The sequence below is a fragment of the Echinops telfairi genome, unplaced genomic scaffold, assembly GCF_000313985.2.
Source record: "Echinops telfairi isolate 266 unplaced genomic scaffold, ASM31398v2 ScPeMD7_7458;HRSCAF=8496, whole genome shotgun sequence".
NCBI classification, from domain to species: Eukaryota; Metazoa; Chordata; class Mammalia; order Afrosoricida; family Tenrecidae; genus Echinops; species Echinops telfairi.
Window position 1 is genome coordinate 39006400 of NW_022111358.1, and position 21141 is coordinate 39027540.

Sequence of the window (21141 nt, forward strand, 5' to 3'; positions counted from 1 at the left end):
TTCCTGAGTCCAGAAGAGTCTGCTTCACACAGGCCTCCTCTTTCTGAAAATCAGAGGGTGACGCAGACACCTTCCTCCTCAGTGAGTAGCACACTCAGCAGCTTCTGAGTGGCAGCCGGCCCAAGGTGCAAAGATGACCTCTGCTCCCCAGAGACAGCAGAGTTAGAAGGAGCCCCAAGAACTGGTGGGGGACACAGACTGCAGGTTCCATCGCCTTTTCTGCCAGGAGACCAGAAGAACGCTTTGATCAAGAACCCAATCGTTGGGTTCAGATCAAGAAGGAGCACAATCCAGGAACAGAACTTCAGATTCATATGGAAACCAAATTTACTGCTTTTATTGAGATTGGGGGAGCCCCTAAATGTATTGCCCAGAACTGATCCTTAAACTTTGAATTAACCAAAATTATCCCATGAAGCTATTGTTTAGCGAACTAACAGTTTAGCTTAATTAGTTTTTGTTTTTAAAAAAAAGAGAGAAAGAAAAAATACTGAAGAAGTAAGAGCAGATGAGATCAGAGGGCAGAAACTCGGGTCAATTTCTCCAGGGCCTTTGAGCTCACAGTCTCAACTTGGACCTTAATCAAAATCCAGAGCTTGGAGCCCATTCTCGGAATGTCTGGCTTGCCTTTTTCCTTTCATTAATAGATAGAGGATTAAACGTCTCTTTGGAGAAGTGAGCATGAAGAATAATGCAATGGAACACTGGCTAAATTATTTCCATCCTATGAAAATTCCAAATATGAATGATTCCCTTTGAAAAATTCTCAAAGGAATGTTTTTATCACGGAACTCTACAGAAAGACCAAATCTGTTTGTTTATATTCCCGCTTTAATTTCAGCTTTTCTTAAAGCGAATTTTTTTGCCTCAAGTCTTCTGCATTAGGTCATTCCAAAATGGATTATTGACCAGGAATGAGGCTACTCCACTGTTCTAAGCTAAGGAGCTTTAAGAAGCAAAGCCTCCCGTGACTGCTGCTCGTGCTCCAAAGCCAAGAGAAGGAGGCTGGGAATCAACCAACCAGTCAGCAAGTGTTGGTTAAGCGCCTCTTTGTGCATGGACTCTTCTAGAAGTCTTTGGGGCCTCAAGATCAACAAAGATCAGTTGCTTCGAATTGAGTCTGAAATAACAGCTCCTTTGGGGAGAAGGAAGAATTTGCATTTGTGAACAATGGGTTCATTGGCCGCCAGGTCACCGGGACTGTTTACTTGGGCGTCCTGCTATTTTGATGACGTGTGCTTCTGCCCATCCTTTGGAGCTGAGCCTGGTCTTCCAGAATTGATATACCTCCAGCCTCTCCCACCCACTAGGGCTGACCATTGGTTGAGTGACTGGCTTAGCCAGCTGGCCTTTCCTCCCTCCAGAGTTGGGCTAGCATGTGCTGTAAGCCCAGCCTTGGCAACATGCTTGTGTGTTGCACATGGGTTCTCCTTTCATCTCCATCGGTTGAATATTCAACTGAGTCTGCTACGTGATCCAGAACACTCATTCCTGGGTCTCTTTGCTTTGGGGCCCTGTTTGGTCAATGCTAACTCATTGAGACCTCATGTGATAGCGTGGAACAGACCCAATGACTTTTCTTGACTGCAATCATTAAGGTGTTCCGATGGCTCAAAGGTTAAGTGCTCTGCTGTCAACCACAACGTCAGTGGTTTGAATCCACCAGCTGCTCCATGGGCGAAGGATGTGACAGCTTCCGTAAAGATTACAACCAAGACACAGTAACAATAATCTTTATAGAAGAATATCACCGGGCCTCTTTCTCCCACAGAGCAGCTGAGTGGGCTCAGACAACCAAACTTTCTGTCAGCCAGCAAGAGCACTCTTGCTCTCTCTCTCCCTCCCCAATATGCAACCGCTGCACTCCTAGGGCTCCTTGGATAATCTTATAAATGTAGAGCTTTTAAGTGAAGGAGGAGTAATAGGGTTTCAGCCTCTGCTTCATTTGCAACCTTTAATTCCTGTCTTTCAAAACAATCTGAACAGAAACAACCCAAAACAAAGACCTCCATTTGATTTGATTCTTTGCTTCTGGGCTTGTCCATGGAAGCGAAATCCTGTTCAAGCAGGCTGAGCAGTTTCCCTTTTCTTCTAAGACCAGACTCAGGCTGTTTTTGTTTTCTAGCATTTTGTTACTTAAGGCGGGGTCCAAGGGCTTCCAGTGTAGACACCCAGGAGTTTGAATCCCAGCCCCCAGCATTCCTACTGCAGGTGCGTTTGGATCCACTCCACAGCTGATTCCTATGCACGTTCAAGTGTGGGAAGCACAGGTCTTGGGTGGCCTTAGCTTTTCTTATTAAAGGCGGCACTATCAGGATCTAAAGAATGTCCTTTTCATTCATATGTATATATAAACTTTGCCAACCTACAACAAAATTGAAACAGTGCAGTAAAGACTCATATAGCGCCATCTGCTTTTAAAGATTGTTTGTTTCCCCTAAAATTAGTTTTTATCAGACTCTCCTATGACGATATACTTGTTCACTGCTTGCCTGCTACCAAGTCTCCACTCTTGGTGACAGGTAGGGCCTCATTGTTTCCCCTGGAATTTCCAGTGGGTTTGATAAGGCCATGACTAGCTTGGGAATATCCTTTGTGAATCAGGGAGGGGTGGTGATGGGCAGAGGGTGGGGGTTGGGAGCAGAGCTGAGTGCCAGCCCTCACTACCGGCAGGCTTTTTACCTGGGCAGTGAGTGGGTGGAGAGAGACTGTCGCTGGTGCTGTGTCCAGTCCTGTGACTCCATGCCCCATGCAGACGGGATCATTGCTGTTTCTCAGGTGGGGAGATGGATGAGCCACTTAGTTGAGTGAGCAGGAAACCATCTGTTGGCATGGAAAAGCGATTATTTCCTAAGCTACCGACTACAACACAGCTGCCCTGGCTGCCCTGACACTGTGTTCTTGTCAACTTTTGCTCCTTCAGGAAACCTGAAGCCCTGGGCCGCCTGGAACGGGGACGCTCATCTGGGGCCAATGGCGGCTTCTAGAACATGCAGGTGTTTGGCACATGTGAGCCAGGGTGCGCCAGCTGGAATCCCAGACAGATGCAGGGCCTAAGCTACGTCTCCAGCGTCCCGCTCAACATAGAAGGTCACTTTCTGAGTGGCCGTGCCACATGAACTGGGCCATCGAACCCAAGTGAAGGAGAGCCGTTGACATCAAGCCCTGCTGCATGGACATCACTGGTCATTTTACTTCGCGGCTGCCTTTGGTAGAATTACACTGACTGCACAGGGGACACTAATCTTGGCGAGTGCAAGGATCCCGACCGCCCCCAAAGAAGGATTTCCAATGGGGATGTCATTTCAGTAGCCCCCAGCCTCCCTAACCCTTCACTGTCAGTACCCCTGCTGCCCCCACTCACCCCCTCTCTTCCCACAAACCCCATTCCCGCTCTTGGAAAGCATCCAGCATCAAAAGTGACCCGAAAGGAACTCTTGGAATCACCTCTAGGGGTGCCCTGCATCACCCTCTCGAGAACCGGGGTCCTCTCCGTACCACCATGGCCTGGCTTTTTCTAAAGGTTTTGATGGTGGGGTTGAGTTTCTTGGGATTTTTTTACCCCCTTGTGGATTTTCACATCGATAGGAAAACTGGGGGCCAGAGACCCAACTTTGTCATCATCCTGGCCGATGACATGGGGTGGGGTGATCTGGGCGCCAACTGGGCCGACGCGAAGCCCATGACCACCAACCTTGATAAGATGGCTTCCGAAGGAATGAGGTGAGTCTTGCAGACGCCAAGCCGGCATCTCTTTGGAGTTTGACCCTGGGAACTGAGGTGTGTTAAGATTGACTTATGTCTTTACTTGGTTGGACACCCATCCAGGCATAACCTTAGAGATATTCCCTGCGGGGGCCATTCCAGACCACAGCAGTAAAGCACACCACATTGATTTCTCAGGTTCCCCACACACAGGAAAGCTGTGCTTATGCCAAAATGTGCTCTGCCAAGGGTGCAAATGCATGATGAACACGTTTGGAATACCGCGAGGCTGCCCAAAGTGGGACACACAGCACAAAGTGAGCACATGCTGTCGGGACAATGGCACCGAGACTTGCTCGTGGTCGCCACAAACTTTCAATTTGCAAAAAGCACACTGTTTGCAAAGGGCAAAAAAATGAGTATGCCTATACAACATAGGGAGAAACCCATCCTTCTGTCTCTCCATCTATCCATCCCTTCCTCCATCCATGCATCCATCCACCCACCCATCCATCCATCCATCTCGCCACCCATCCACATATCCATCCATCCATCCATCCGCCCATCCACATATCCATCCATCCTTCCATCTACCCATCCACATTTCCATCCATCCATCCACCCACCTATCCACATCTCCATCCAATCAGATAACATTCATTGTGTATGTTAGGAACTGGGCATGCAGAGATGAGCATCCCTGACCTTGAGGAAATCACTGTGTGGCTGAGGAAAAAGGTTTAAAGGAGTATAAAGATGATCCTTTAGTGTCTCAGCCAGTTTGGAGCCCGGGACTTCAATGGTGAAGGTGACCTTTGAAGAGCCGCTAATGGTCAGCTGGACAGTTGAGATATGCAGACTAGTCTTCACACAATAGCTAGTGAGCACCACACCCAGAGGCAAATGCTCGCACGTGTGAAGGACTGGTCCTTTGAAGGGACCACGGAAGGGAAGGGGTGTGTGTCCGGACAGGACAACTTGCTTATAGAAGAATAAGGAAGAGTCTAATCCTTGACTTATGGGTTTTCTTCCTGGGCTAGTGTTGTTTGAAGGACCAACTTGGGTCCTGGCAACTTGGGCTAAAGTCTCCAGTAGGCTCAGTGGAAATGGTTCCACCTGGCCATACAGTCATCTGCCTTCCCTTCTAGCTCTGGGCTTTGGGAAGGCAGGACAGTGGCTACTTTGCATTGCCTCCTGCCCGCTCCCCACCTTCTGTTTCTATCACTGGTGCCTGACACACTGTTATTGCTGTCAGCTGTTGCTGAGTCAGTGCCCCCACTCCTTACCCCCACCCCTGCTAATCATGGCCATCCCATGCACAGTGAAAGGAAGTACTGCCCACCCATCCCCAGATCAGACCTTTGAGATCCATAGGGAGGTCATTGGCTGCTTTATGGAAATAGATTGCCAGGCCTTCCGTCCTAGTCTCTCTGAGTCTGGCAGCTCTGCTTTGAACCAGTTTGGCACCATAGCAACATGAGAACCTTCACTGATGGCTGCTGGGTCCCCAGGAAACGCTTTGGCTAAAATTAGAATCCAGGACACACCTAGATGGAGGACTGGAATTCTTTGCCTCTAAGGCTACCAGTGCTTCCTGGCACAGAGCTGGCAACTCATTAGTATTTGTAAGGAGGCTAAGAGGTGCTGAAATGCCTGCTTAAATTCCGTATGCTGGAATCCCGCCCCCCCACCCTTGGAGAGAGAGTTAGTCTATAGCATTTCCCATATCTGTAGGGCCCCAGGTTGCTAAATGATTAACAAAACCCTCCTGTTTTGGTTGTAGGAGGGATGATGGGGAAAAACCAGGCCCATTACTTAAACAGAAGGGAAACAGCACTTAACCCACCACACCACTAGGTTCCTGCAGGGCCCGAGGCAGGCCCTGTCCCGTACTTAAGAGGGTGGACTCGAGCCAGACTCCTTGGGCTGGAATCTGATGTCTTCTGCTGTCTCCCTGCAAGACCATGGGCAAGCTGCTTCATCTCTGAGCCTCACTTCCCTCATCCTTTCTTGGGGACAACATCACTGAGCTCGTAGGACGAAGGGGGCCCATGTAAGCAAGTTTGACCCTCGAGGAAAGAGTAGAACTGCTCTGTGGGGTTTCAGAGATTCCAAGTCCTTACGGAAGGACTCGGTTTTTCCTCCAGTTGGTGCTCTGCTGTCATTGGCTGTCCACTCAGTCAGAGCCACCTGGCCTACCACAGAACTAAGCATCGCCGGGCCTGCGCCGACCTCACAGATCGTGAGGTTTGAGCTCATTGTTGCAGCCACGGTGCCAATCCATCTCATGGTGGGTCTTCTTGTTCGCTGCCCCTCTACTTGACCAAACGGTGTCCTTCTCCAGGGACTGGTCTCTCCTGGCGACGTGCAAAGTACGTGAGGCGAAGTCTCGTCATCCTTGCCTCTAAGGAGCATCTGGATGTACTTCCTCCAAGAGGGATTTGCTTGTCCTTTTGGCAGTCCATGGTACTGTCGATATTCTTCGCCAGCGCCATGATCCCAACACACCGATTCTCCTTCAGCCTTCCTTATTCAGTGCCCAATGTTCACATGCCTGTGAGGCAAAATGGAAAAACCCCAGGGCTTGGGTCAGGCGTACTTTAGTCCTCAAAGTAACAGCCGTGCTTATCAGTGCTTTCCGGAGGTGGGGTGCAGCAGATGTACCCCAGGCACTGACAGCGACAGGCTGCTTTTGTTATGTTTGTGGTTGTTACTCTGTTGCTAGGTTGCTGAGTTGATTGTGACTCATGCTGCTCCAGGTGTTAAGGGTTAGAACTGTCCCATAGGGTTTGCTCGGCTGTCGTTTGTGGAGGCAGCTTACTGGGTCTCTCTCCTGCACAGCCGCTGCGTGGGATCAACCCCCGGCACCTTATTTTCATCATACACAATGACTGTCCATTGGACCGCCAACATGGATCGGCAGCTTGGCAAGATGAAGGTTCAGATGATACATCCAGCACGGAGGATCTGGGTTCCCAGGGAGCAGTGGCCCTGTGGGGTGGTCTGCAAGGGACCCTTGGAGCTGTTGGCCCCCTGGGCCAACCCCCAGGATCTGAATCAGCACTCCAGTTGCAACAGGAGCTAACTGTGGCTGAGGGTTGGCCCGGTGCCACGCATTGGAAAGGTCAGCTGTTCATACCCACCAGCCAGCCCGTGGGAGAAAGAGGAGTCTGCCTGCTCCCGTGAAGACGCACGGCTTTGGAAATGCTAGCGGAGGTTGCGATGAGTCGATGGCAGTGGGGTGGGTTTGGCTTGGGGTACCACCTTACTCCAGACCTCCTTCCCCCCCATGGGACTCTTGGTGAAGGCAAACAGCCAGACTTCTGGTGAGCCCAGGTGGTTAACCAGTTGTGCCCCACCAGGGACTCCCAGGTGCACCAAGGCCCTGGCAATGGACTTTCAAAAGCGCCATCCACTTCCCAGCCTTGAAATGATGAATGGGGCAACGACGGTTTCATTCCAGTCACATGGCGGTTTAGGGCGCGGCCACAGAAAGTCTCCTCATCTATTTTAAGTCCCTTGTAGATGGATGCAGACACACTTCACTTTGCGGCATTTCGTGTCTCCGGGCTCTGGTGGCCGCCTTCCCAGCGCCAGCAACCTGGGTTCTAATAGGAGTAATTTATGCAATGGCAGGTCGCTCTGTCTGGCCGGGCCTTCAGCAGCCTGTTCTCAGGGCCGCTGTGACGTCTGGCGCTGCCTCGCCAGCTTTGCCTCAGCATTTCTTTTCAGCCTTTAATTAGGACCCCTGTGGGTGAACCGGCCTGAGCCTGCCCAGATAGATCGGGGCTCAAACAAAGCAGCTTTCCAAATTGCAAGGCCGTTTTATTGCTTATTAATTAGTCCCCACCAAGTGCAGCCTGGAGGAGGCGGGGTTAGGGTGACCTGCCAGCAGGGTCTTCAGACGGAATGGAGTGTTGTTAATTGTAATTTGCCGGGGTGGGTGGGGGAACAGGAAGGAGAGGTGGGTTATGATCAGTTTATTCCAAAGACTTGCCAACCTGGGCGTTTAAACAGAGTGGCTCAGGACCATAGCTGACCCCCTCTGGTTTCCCCATAGCCAAGAGGCGGGGGTCAGACGTGCGACCACCCTTCATCCTTCTCCGCCTAGTCTGACACTAACCTTTGCTCGTCCCCAGGACACTCTACTTCTGTGCTGGGTTCAACACTCCCTTGCAGTGGCCACACAGAATTCATCAGCAATACTCATAATGAAGGGGGGGCGGGGTGAGGGAAGGGAACAGGTTACTGGAAAGCAGGAGCAATAAATAGCCAGGGGGCCGTCATGGGTCCCCAGCAACACCTTGCCTCAGCCAGCAGCCACGCCTCCCTCCAGACCTCAGCCTGTCAGCCACGGGACACGTGGACCAGGAAGCCAACCCGGTGCTAGGCCTCACAGCCGCCTAGTCTCGGCGCTGCTCCTCTGTTCCGGCTCATGGTCTCCTTGCTGCAGCCTCCGGTGCCTCTGGTCTCTGCCGCCACCACTTCAGCGAGATCTCAAACGTGCTGTGTGGGCATCTCCTCTTCCAGTGCGTCTGGGATGTCTCTCTTCCTGTGTCGAAGTTGGTTCCTCCTTCTGGTAATTCAAACTGACCCTCTGTTACTGTCACACACGCCCTGTTTGCGTAGTCCCACCCAGTCATTTGGTGGCATTACGGAGGCGTGGGGAGAAGAGCCCTGTGAAGCCATCTTACTTACACACAAGTCAACAAGATGGTGTCTGACTTCGATTTCACAGTGTAGCAAGCTTTGGGGCTGGGACTGAGTGTGAAGCAAGCTTTGGCTTCCGTGAGTAGGTGCCACCAGACACATATGTTGTTATTTCTCCAATCAGCCCACCTGGCCTTTCTCATGGAGTTTGGTCTGCTCATTCCTGGGGGGGTTGGTGCAGCAGCTCTGGGCTGGAGTTGCAGCCCTAAGCCTTACCCTCGTAGAGCTCATGCTGTGACGGAGCGCAGAGCTACATCATGCTGCAAAAATGTGCTCTGGCTGTTCCCGGTGCTCACCTATCCACCGAGAGATGAGTCACTGGGCAGCCTGTGCAAAGGGGCGAGTGGGAGTCATACATTCAAGCGACAGCTGCATCCCTGACACTGCCCGGGCCAGAAGGGACATGGTCAGCATCTTTGGGTCAGCCTAGCCCTGCTGCTAAGGTTCAGTCCACCGGCTCAGCAAATGGATGGAATTGTTCCACGATCAGTTGAATCCTCCCAAAGGAGCCCTGGCAGTGTGTTGGGCTACGTGTCGGGCTGCTCACCTCAAGGCCAGCGGTTCGAAATCACCAGCTGCTCCACAGAAGGATGAGGCTTTACAGTCTCTGAAACCCACAGGGGCAGGTCTACTCTGTCCCCGTAGGGAGGTTATGAGTCAAAATCGATTCAATGACAGTGCGTTGTATCATGGACAAAGGCGGCCGTGGGGCTTCAGGGTAGAAATCTGGCCTTCTGAAGTGTGAGACCCAGCTCTGATTCCTGCTACTGGGGCATCACATAGGTAGCCCTGACCTGCCTGTCAACTGCATGGGAAGCGCAGATGTTGCCAGGATGCTGAGCAAGTTTCAAAGCAGCGTCTAGAGGGAGAAGGTGTAAGAAGAAAGGCCTGCCATCTCCTTCTGAAAATCAGTCAGTCAGACCAAACAGCCTGATCCACCATCAATCGTGGGATGGGGCCGGGCCGGGCATCACGTTGCTTGCTGCGCACTGTGGGTTGCTGTGAGTCTTCGTGGGATTGCGGCAGCTCACAGCAGCAGCCATTATGACCCCATGCCCGTCAGGGCACACTTCGGATTCCGATTTCCCATGTAAAGTGCAAACGGGCTGACGGAGCTGACGCGCTGGCTTCCTGGGCCCGCTCTTGGAAGTTAGCTGGGACAAGGGGTACGCCACGTCTCTCCCAGGCTCACGTGGTTCACGTGGATATGAGTCACGCCCTCAGGGCTGGCACCATCACAAGTGTCTCGGGGCCTGCTAAGTGGAAGACCACTTCCTGTAACACAGGGCTGCCGCCAGCGTCTCTCATGTGACTCAAGGCTGGAAAGAACATAGGGTTTGGCAGATCGGGGTTCAAATTCTAGCTCTGCCACTTTCTCAGTGTACGACTCTTCAGTCTTCTGTGTAGTCCAGCAATCAATTAGACAGGCCTTAGAGCAGTGGCTCTCAACCTTCCTAATGCCAAGACCCTTGGATACAGTTCCTCCTGGGTGGTGACCCCCCAACCATAACATTTTTGTTGCTACTTCATCACTGTCATTTTGCTATTGTTATGAATCAGGCGACCCCTGTGAAAGGGGAATCACACTCATACAGGCTGCCTTATCTGTAAGATGGGAATCCTGATCCAACTTTGACGTTTGTCATACGATTAGGAATGGTAGCTATATTCACGACTATTAGGCCAACACCGGAGAAGAACCGGTGTGTTTGTGTCGTGGGGCTGGCGGAGGCTATCGGCAGTACCACGGGCTGCCGAAAGGACAAGCACAGCTGTCTTGCCAGACGTCTGGCCGGAGCGCTCCTTGGAGGCAAGGATGGCGAGGCTGCACCTCCGTGCTTTGGTTGTGTTGTCAGGAGAGACCAGTCCCTGGAGAAGGACGCCATGTCTGGTACAGGAGAGGGCCGACCAAGAGAAAAGTCCTCCAGGAGACAAAGTGACATGGGGACTGCAGCACAGGAAAAACAACAAGAGCACTAGACAAACATACGCGTAATGCCTGTGGGTACTCTGGGCCGGCTCTCCTGGGACAAAGCTGGAGACCGATGCCTTAGTTTCAAGCCAGGTTGCCCAAGGGGTAGCAGGGGCGGGGTGGGAGGGGGCAGGCTCTTGAGGGAGGGTGCTGAGTTTGGTTCTGCGCATGTTGAGGTAGAGGTGACCTTCGACCTGGCAGTGAACGAAAGGCCAGCCCAGGACCAGCAGCAGGCAAGTGATAGTCACCCCTGGCATTCTAACCATTCCTGCCCTGCTGACCGCTCCCTTTCTGGAATGTTCTCTGTCTCCCCCTTAGCCAACAATGACTAACTGTGTTGGTGAACATGAGTGTTTGGTTTTTTAGCAAAATGACTCTGTGCCGGGTCCCGTACTAAGTGCCCTCTGTACATCACCTCCCCGAGCCCCACGGCAGCCCGGCACGCTGGGTCTGACTGGCTGTGCTGCAGATGAGACTGAGACCGAAGGGGAAGCCACCTGTCTAGTCTCACACTAGAGACCCCCGGGGGCTTTGGACCCACATTAACCTGACTTGCAAGACCAGGCTTTGAACCCTTGTATCACTCTGCCTCCCAGAGCACCTACGCATTTCTCGGATGGTGCTTGGCTCAAGCTGATGCATCCTCGCGTACTTGAATACTTGACACTTGACATTGGGGTGTAAGTTCTCTGGAAACTCTCATCCCTGTAGCTCCCCAGCAACTTCTGTGTAGTTGGCTGGACTGAGCTAGGAGCTCACAGATGAAGGGGTGTGTGTAGCTATTGGAGGGGGAGTGTGGAAGGATGAATAATGGGAGGTGGGGTTGGGTCATACTCGATGCGGGCACCTCAGTGTTTCCATAACCAGATGAAGTCTTGGTGCCACGGCAGGCCAGAAGAACCGGTTCTCACCAGGGAGAGTGCAGGACAGGAATGGCCAACGGTGGAGACGGCCTTCCTGGAAGGCCCGGACCCCTTGAGAGCCATGGGTGTGTTGCAGAGCTACTCTGAGCCCAGGGACACAGTGAGGGTGCAGACACACCCCGGCTCTCTTAGAGCTCCACTCTCCTTGAGGGCGCCCGGCAGCCAGCCAGGAAACCCTCCCCCCCCTCCCCCCCAATGTGCGATGCTCTCGGGGACCGGGAGGACCAGGAAGTGAGGTGGAGAGGGGTGTCCTGAGGGGCCTCAAGGAGGGAGTGTGAGACGGACGCAGAGACAAGGATGGCGAGGAGCAGCCATCCCATGGGAACTGGAGCAGAGTGGAGTTTGAAGTGTTCTGGGAGGACCGTGGTTTTAGCCCTTTGAACCTAAGAGGACCAGCTGGGATGGTGCCGATCCCCAGCCGTGTCCCATAGGAACAGGCAGTGTCTGCCTCCCAAGTGGGACAACTGGGGACAGCTAGTCTGGGCTCCACACGGGTGGCTCGCGCTGCATCCAGCGACGCCCACATTGGACTCCGGGGTTGCTTCCCCTGGAGGTGTGCAGGGCAGAGACAGAGCCTGCTTACAAGGTGGCTTAGAGCTCCAGTCCTGCCCCGGGACCCCATGGGCTGAGGGAAAGCGGTCTTGAACACCTAACCCATTTAGAGCCATTCCTGGGTTTCAGCTCCCTGCCTGGGAAGCGCCTGTGTTGTGTGTCTGTTGTTGTGAGGTGCTGTCCAGTCAGTTCCCGCTCATCGTGACCCTGACCCTGGTTACAACAGAACTCGACACTCCCTGGACCCGTGCTGCCCTCTCCGCTCTCATGTTTGAGCCACTGTCCGTCCATCTCACCGAGGGGCTGCTTATATGGTGATTCTGTATTTTACCAAGCATCACGTCCTTTTGTCCCGAGACTGGTCTCTCCCGATAACATGTCCAGAGTACATGAGACACAGTCTCGCCATCCTTGCTTCTAAGGAGCATTCTGGCTGTATTTCTTCCAAGCTGGATTTGGTTGTTCTTGGCAGTCTAATTCAATCGTCTTCGCCAGCACCAGAACCCAGATGCATCAGCTCTTCTCTGGTCTTCCTTACCAGGTTCTGGAGACCTTGACAGTGACTTTGGGCTCCCCCACCTCAATCGTTTTATTGATATACAATTCACACAGCATACACGTCTATGGTTAAGTCACTTTAAAAATGAGTTGTATACACATCACCACCATCAGTTCTAGTGCTCCCTCCCCAGTTCCTTATTCATGGTTTGCTCTCCAATGCCCCTCAACCTCTCATGATCTCCGATAAACTCAAAACACCAGTTATTGTCTCTATACATCTACTCCTGTGTGTCATAAACTGAGAGACATAACAGAAACAATAGACAAAAACAAAACAGAAAATTTTAATTAATTAAATTAAAAATAAGAAAGAAGACACCACCAGCAATATTAAAATAAGCCAGTGAAGAAATTTCTGTCGTGGAACAAATGTACAACAATCTGTCTGATTGCAGGGGCTTAATCTGCAGATGGATTTGGGGCTCCCACTGCCCCCCATCGTCTTCTACAAATTGGGTGTTCACAATTTAAGCTCTGATATTTTTCCTTCTTCATATTTGGATTTTGTTATTGTCTTCACACCGACTGGTGTGCTTCTTCAATGTGGGCTTAGTTGACTCCTCACTTAGATGGCTGCTTGTTTGAATACAAGCCGTTAAGACCCCAGACACTCTTCCAGTTGATAGCCTGGTACCATCTGCTTTCTTGAGCACACTTTGCTGCAGCACCCTTATCTTCAGTGATCTCTCCATGAAGGCGAGAATGGAGCAGGGCCGACGCAATGTCATCAATGTCATAAGAACTAACTGTTCTTGGACTGGGGCTAGACTTAAATGGGAGCTCAGAATCTATCTATCTTGACGATGGGTTACGTGTGACTTTGGTTTATTTTAGGGGTCTTATTATCATTTTATTGTAAAAAAAACACTATCAGTCATCCCCTGGGGTACAAGGTGATGCCATTGATATCATCAATGATTTATCCAAAGACATAGAATTTAAGGTCCCGTTGAGAAGAGGAGGTTATGCACGTACAGTCCAGCCAATTGCACCCCATGAGTTGTTGCTTTGTGCAGATTGAATTCTTAGATGAGTGAGCTGTTTACATTGACCACGGGGCTCGGTGCTGAGGGAAAATTCCCTGTAACGTTCCTTACAAGGGCAGGTCTTTGCCTATCAGATTAATACGCGTCATGTTGATGTAAGGAGGGCATCAAGACAGGAAATACATGGTGGTTCTGGGTGGTCTTTCATTGGACGCCCACTAAGCCAGAGATCCTAACCAAGGTCCAGAGTCCCCCAATTCCACAGACTTGGGGTGGCCTTCATGTGTTTCTTCACTCACCAGGGGATTTCAGTCCAAAGGCTACAGGAGTTTTGAGGTAGGGCCCTGCTCATAAAGTGGGGCATCCATGTTCAGTCCTTTGGTTATGGCTTCTGGGGATTGCCATGTTTCCCATAGGCCAGCATCTAACCGAGGTCATCGTAGTGCATAGACCATGGTGTGGTTCACCGAGGGCTTGGTAGAAACGAACTCAAAAGTGTCTAACCATGACACGGAACCCGTTTTTTTTCTCTTTATAATTCTTATTGGGCATCCCTTCCCATTGAGAGGTTGCTCCTCCCCACTTAGCCACCATCAGAAGTAGAGGTGCCCCTCTGTGAACTGGGTGCCCCCCTTCCTTCCCTGGTCCTGACTGCGCTTGCCAGGAAGGGCCCTCCTCCTTCCTGTGGAGTGTCTTGCTTTGTCGCCACCTCGCCCCGTGCTGTGCAGCATCAAGTGGATGGTCTTCTCTCTTCCCCCTTCGTGAAGGACTGACCCAGCAGATGTGTGGTCTCCTCTTTCAAGGTGGTTCTTGTGACGTGTGTAGAAGGGGGTGATGTATGGTTGATGGCCAGTAGGCAGGCTTTCTACCCCTTTGTTTGGGAATTGGCCCCTCTAAGATTTAATTGGCGTTTCTCCTGATAGTAGTGGGCTCACACAGTGCTTGTCCGTTGGTGCTTGACTAACTGCACCCAGCACAATGGTTCCCAGGTCCTTCCAGGACACAGTGTTTCATACTTTCCTCATTGTTTTGAGGGACACATAGTATCCCATGGTGGGGAATGTACTGTAGTTTCTTGGTTCACTCTTTGACTGTGGGCATTTGTAGGTTTTGTTTTTAATGCAAGGAGAACCTTTTGGAGGATTTCAAGCCAAGGACATTGTAGCTGATGTTACAATGGAATAAGACTGACTGCCGTTGAGTCAGTTCTCATTCATAGTGACCCTGTAGGACAGAATAGAACTGCCCTAGTGGGTTTCTGAGATGGCAAATCTTTGTTTTTTCAAATGAGAGTAGAAAGCCTCATGTTTCTCTTGTGGCTCAGCTGGTGGTTTCAAACCGCTGACCTTTGGAGTAGTAGCCTAATGCATCCCCCACTACAGCATTAGGGCTCCTCCTCTGAGTTCCTGAATGTCTGTAAAACAACCTCAGCATGCAGACATTGGAAGGGCTTTGATCCTCGAAAGGAAACCTTTAAAGGGGGTTCCATTGCGGGCACACCCCCATCTGCTCACCAAAGGGTCAGCAGATTGGAAACCACCCCCCCTGCTCTGAGCGAGAAAGACCAGGCTTTCTACTCCCATACAGAGGGACAGTCTGGGAAACCCACAGGGGCAGTTGGACCGTCGTGTCCCAGGCTCGCTGGACTGTGTCCCCAGAAGAACATATGGTGATGTGATGTCTTTTCTAACCTCTAGAGCTGTGGCTGGTCTCCCGCTTGAGCATGGGCTGCGAGTGTAATGCTAATGACGCAGGATCCGTGTGGGCTACGCTTTGAACCAATCACTTTTGGGATAGGAAAGCGATTGAACAAACAGGTGAGCTAGCAGAGATGGGGGAAGACAGATGTTAGCTACTTGAAAATCGCCCAGGAGCAGGAGCTCAGAGACAGGACCTTCCTCCAGAGCTGACAGAGAAAGCAACCTTCCCTGCAGGTGGCAGGGGATTCAGCCTGCCAGCCCCTTAAATGGTTCAACATCCCCCGCCCCTGAGTGTCAGAGCTGTCACGCGTGGTGTCTCCTTATAGTGGCACTCGGTTCTGAAGACAGCCGATGAACATTTTAAAAGTTACTTTGCTGCTTGTGGAAACGGGGTGGTGGTGATTGAGGTTAGATATTAGACGTGGGGAGCAGGGCCGTCACAGATAGCTGGGTGCATTATGGACCCCTCATTCCAAGCCCTTGCACGAATGGTGCCCCCAAGGGTCATGCAACATGGCAGCCCTGGTGTGGTGAAACCGGGAGGTTATGGCAGTGGCTGGGTGGCTTAGGCTAGGATCTTAACAGGTTAATGGGAGGAAGGGGCGGTGCCGGCCATATTTGGAAGTGGGGCTTTTAGGACGTGCTCCTAGCTTGGTTGTGGAGAGTGGAGGGAGAGTGAGAGTAACGGGGTGAAAGAGAGTTGGCCTGATTAGTGGGGTCAAAAGGGGGGCTAGTCCCTGAGAGAGAGAGGAGGAGAGCTGGGCGGGGAGGAGGTGCCCTGCAGGGAAACATCCCTGGAAGAACCACATGTTGTAGAGCCGTCAAAGGGAAACAGCCCTGCCAGGTCCCGAGCCCCACAGCCTCCCTGCCCTGCCCGGGGGGTGGCCCAGTGGGCTGAGGGGTCTTAGGATCAGACGTGGTACTACCCTGGCAGGATCCAAAAGAGCTGGCATCTCGGTCATGACCGATGAAGACCCGCACATGGCATCAGGGACTAAACACATCTTCTGGAAACCAGGCCCTGGCTTCCTCTTCACGCATTTCAAAACCGTCACTTTGTGAAAGTGCCCATGACGCCATCTTGTCCAGCGAGGGGTGCAGGGTGGCTCAGTGCCAAATGACCCCTGCCTGTCACCCAAACCAGTGGCCATGGCATCAGTTCAGACCCTGGTGCTGTGGGTGTTAGAACAGAGCTGGGCTCCCTAGTTTCCCAATGGCTGGCTGTTTGGGGAGTTAATAGCCGACTTTTTCTTCAAAGGCGCCTCGAGGTGGACTTGAATTTTCAGCCTTTGGGGTAGCAGTGGAGTGTGTTCACTGTCGGCACCACCCAGTCCTGGGAATGGAAGGCATCCCTCTGTGTGGTTTTCCATAGAGTGTGAGGAGCAATGTAGAGGAGGGCTGAGGAGAGGGTCCTGGAGATTCAGACCTCCAGGTCAAGGGAGCCCAGAGGGGAGGCCCTGGGAATGAAGGGGCATCGGGCGCTCCCCTTTGCAGGAGGGTGAACTACCAGAGCCATTGCAAGGTTTACTGCAAGGACCTTGAGACTGTGGGATACAGCCTCCTGTCTCCAGGTGTTCAGATACCAGGGTTTTATCTGGAAGGTTTTCCAGGCTGGACGCTCCCCAGACTCCCCGACTAGTCCATATCAGCTATTTATCATCCTCAGAAACTTCCTCCAGTGCTCAGCCAAAACAAAACAAAACACCCACTGTCATCAAACCTATGCTGACTCCTCTGGAGCCCTGTAAGATAGAGTAGAATCACGCCTTGATGTTCCATGGCTGTGGGTTTGGATGGAAGCAGACGGTCTTTCAGGGAACAGCTAGTGGGTTTGAACTCCTGACTTTCCAGTTACCAACAGACCACTGTCCCCGCTATGTCACCCGTGCTCCGTGAGGCTCACTAGAAGCCATTGATGGGTTTCCTCAGTTTACACGGCGGGGTAGCAGTTATGCACTGGGCTGCTAACCTCAAAGTCAGCCGTTCAAACCACCAGCCAGCTTCAAGGGAGGGAGGCCGGGTTTTCCATTCCCACGAAGATGTACAGTCTCGGAAACTTACAGGGGCCGTTCTGCCTGGTCCTCTAGGGGCGCTGTGCGTCGGCCTCGACTCCGTGGTGGTGAGTTTGGTGCATCAGTGTTTGGAGATGGGTGTGCCAGGGCACGTGTGTGTGCTTGAGACTCATGGATCACGGACCTCTGGCCTTCCTCCCAAGGCCCCTGGACCCCTTTCCCTCTCTGCTTTAGACCCTCACTCTGTCTGGTGTGGTTCTCCTTCCACGGAGTGGGGAAGTTTCCCCAACCCTTTCTCTCTCACCTCTGAGAGAAGCTTCTAGACTTCCTGATGGGAACCAGGTGGTTTAATGACACAGCGTGGGATTGTTGAGCCGAGTTCAAAGGCCTGCCCTCGGACACCTGGCCGTGGCAGCCAGGGAGTGACCGGCAGCGTGGGCTTCTGAGCAGCATGCCTGGGGCCGACCACGGCTCCGCAGGCCCAGCAGCAGGTGAACCTCTTTCTGCTCAGTTTCCCCACTTGTGAAACGGGATCCTTATCACACGCTGTTAAGTGCTTGTTGCTACTAAGAAGCTTGGGGGTCCAACCCTCCCCGATCCCCGCAGAACAGAGGCCTGGCAATCTGCTCCTGGTGAGATGGCAGCCTGGAAAACCCCGTGGGGGCCGCCCAGCTCCCGCTCCACCCCTGCCATGGCTGTGAGCGGAAGTGGGCACCGTCAATCGGAAACCACACCGTTGGAGGGCTGCCGTGGGATTCAGGGCACCCATCCGTGCACAGTGCCTCCTTTCCAAGAGCGGTCCGTTTCCAGCCAGTTGGCTCGGGGTCATGTGGCTTCCGGCTCAGGGGAGTGAACCGTGCCCCTCTGCACACTCCAGTGCATTGCTGTAGCCACTGCGAATTGTGAGCCCCTTCCAACCGACGGGTGTTGTCACCCATGGGGTTGTCGCTGACTCATTTTCAGAGGGAGATCGATGGCCAGACCATTCTCCCTGGTCTGTCTGAGGTGAGACGCTCTCCTGAGACTTCTCCCAGAGGTCTCCAAATACCCCACGGGGCTTGGAAATGCCAGTGGTGTGGCCCCCAGCACCATAGAAACACCACAGTGTACCAGGCACCGTGTGACAGCCAGAGCCAGTCCATCTCTTTGAGGGTTTTCCTCTTTTTGGTTGACTCTCGGTGTTACCAAGCCTGCTGGCCTTCTCCAGGGACTGAGAGGCCGCCATCTTCCAGGTCCGGGGCCCTGGCCTAGCCCAGAACGCCCTGTCTCAGGTGCCCTCACCTGCTCTGGGGGTGGGAACGGAGCTGTCTTCTCCGCCTTCTCCCTGCACCTGTGGTTTCCCAGGGTCTCCTAAGGTCCCTTCACAGCCCTCTCCAGATGCTGTAGAGCCGACTCGTGGTGACCCTGTGTGTGTCACCGCAGAACGGTGCTCCAGAGGGGCTTCAAGGGCTGACTTCTGGGGGAAATAGGTTGCCAGGCCTTTCTTCTGCGGCACCTCTGGAGGGACTCAGCTCCCCGCTTTGGGTTAGCAGCTGCGCCTAGTTGGCAACCCCCCAGGCCCTCATCTCTCTAGGACCCAGCAGAACTCTTGCAGCTCTGCAGTCAGCTGTCTCTGAACTCCCCGGGGCAGGCTCCACGTGATGTGAATTTGCTCAGTGAAGCCCCGGATCCCATCCGTCCTCCTTTGAGGAAAGACCCCCTTCCCTCCTGTCTCTTGTGCTCCCTTCTCTCTACTCGTCCTCCCGTCTCAGCCCCTCCCCGCCCTGAGGCCCGGGGACACTGTGGGTCTCGCCGTGGTCTGTCCTGGGGTCCCCATCAGGTGTTTTCTTCCGGACAGGTTTGTGGACTTCCACGCGGCTGCCTCCACCTGCTCGCCGTCCCGCGCCTCCCTGCTCACCGGCCGGCTTGGCCTTCGCAATGGCGTCACCCACAACTTCGCAGTCACCTCCGTGGGGGGCCTTCCGCTCAAGGAGACCACCTTGGCCGAGGTGCTGCAGCAGGCTGGCTACGTCACAGGCATGATAGGTAACGTGGTTCCAACAGCCCCCAGCCCGTCCTCTTGTTGCGTCCTGGTCCTACCCCCCCAACTGACTGCTACTGTTCTGATCACCCTGCTACCTTCCTCCTCTTCCCCCTCCTCCTTCCATTTCTTTCCCCACTTGCTCGCTGTTTGAGCTGGGAATACTTCTAGCCGCAGGGAACCATTTTCCCCATAGTATGCCAAGCTTGCTCTCGGTGGCCCCTCTGCTCAAAGATGCTAGCTGGAGCTAGGGGCCTGTCCTTCTGCTCTGTGGCCCTTAGCCTGCAGGCGTTTGTCCTCATGCTGGCTGCTGCCGGCTTGTCACAGGAGGGGGGCTGTGTGGCTGCTGTAGGAAGTCTAAGCGAGCCAGAAGAGAGAGGCCAGCCAGCCTCATGTGTCCACCTCGATCGGGAAAACATGACTGCCCCCTCTGCAGAATTGCACCCATCCGATTGGGTCACAAGGCCACCTCTAGTTGCAAGAAAAACTCATCCACCAACACCCCCACCCCCGCCCTTCACCTAATCGAGTGCTGTTTTGATGGACCAGGAAGGGGCATGAGAGGCTGTGCAGCTTCACAGGAGCAGCTGGTCTTCTCTGTCTTCCTCAGAGAGGCTGCTGGGTTTGAACCTCAGGCCTTGAGGTTAGCAGTGCAACCCGTACCTGATAGGGTCACTAGGGCTTCCAGATGGGGAATTGGAGACCGGTTGACTTGGGCATGAACAGGTTGACCTTTCACCCACCCCCCCCAAGCAAAACCAAGTTCTCGAGCAGTGGTTCTCAACCTTCCTAATGCTGCGACCCTTTAATACAGTTCCTCGTGTTGTGGTGATCCCCCCCAACTATAAAATTATTTTTTTATTTTTTATAAAATTATTTTCGTTGCTACTTCATAACTGTAATTTTGCTACTGTTAATAATCGTAATATAAACATCTGATAGGCAGGATCTATTTTTATTGTGACAAATTGAACATAATTAAAGCATAGTGATTAGTCACAAAAATAATATGTCATTATATATTGTGAAATATTTCTTTCTTTTTTTTTTAATAGATTATTTTATTGGGGACTCTTACAGCTCTTATAACAATCCATACATCAGTTGTATCAAGCACATTTGTACATTTGTTGCCATCGTTTTCAAAACATTTTCTTTCTAGTTGAGCCCTTGATATCAGCTTCTCTTTTTCCCCCGAAATATTTATTTCTAATGCCAAATAGATGAAATTTTGTCTTGAAGCATGGTGTAGCATGGGTAACAGTCTTCACACCAGGTACTCGTATGTGGGCGGATCTGCATGTGGGCGGACCCACTTGGAGACAGAGGAGCTGTGTCTCGGTTTGTAAGAATATTGGAAAAACATGTTTTTTCTGATAGTCTTAGGCAACCCCTGTGAAAGGGTCGTTCAACCCCCAAAGGGGTCACGACCCACAGGTTGAGAACCGGTGTTCTAGAGGCAGGAGAAATGGGGCACAGTTACAGGTAGCTACTCAGCCATATTGTCCAATGTCTTTCCCTTTTAAAAATCTTAGACCCCTTTCACTTACCGTTGAGTTGAATGTTTACTTGCACCAGGACGTAAGACAGCTGGTCTTACTGGTATCATCGGCCCTGATGCTGTAGAGGTGAGCAAACCGAGTTCCTGGGAGGAGACAGGCCTTATTTCCACTCACCTAGCAGCAGCTGGTAAAGGTCAGACCTAGTCAGGGTTGTCTCCTCTTCCCGTACGTAGTCGATCTGTATGCTGAGCACATCATCGGAAAACCTGGATGCGATGAAGACTGAGGTGGCATCAGGCTTGGAGGAAGGCTTGCTCCTTACCAGATGACACACCCTCGCTTGCTGAAAGCAGGGAGAACTCAAAGCACTTGCTGAGGAAGGCGGAGGACGGCAGGCTTCAGGATGGACTACAACTCCGTGTAAAGAGGACCAAACTCCTCACAACGGCACCAGTAAATAGCACCTTGCTAAGCGAAGAAAAGAGCAAAGTGGTCAAG

General features: G+C 52.4%; 1 protein-coding gene across 1 annotated transcript in view; it reads left to right on the top strand.

Moving 5' to 3' along the window:
- The window catches only part of ARSG (arylsulfatase G), a 91651-nt gene that overhangs the window by 2575 nt on the left and 67935 nt on the right, over positions 1 to 21141 (top strand). Inside the window, exons 2-3 of the mRNA XM_045299485.1 lie at positions 2924 to 3723; positions 18959 to 19146. Of these exons, the coding sequence (XP_045155420.1) occupies positions 3503 to 3723; positions 18959 to 19146 (409 nt within the window). The 5' untranslated portion in view covers positions 2924 to 3502. The remainder of the gene's footprint in view (positions 1 to 2923; positions 3724 to 18958; positions 19147 to 21141) is intronic.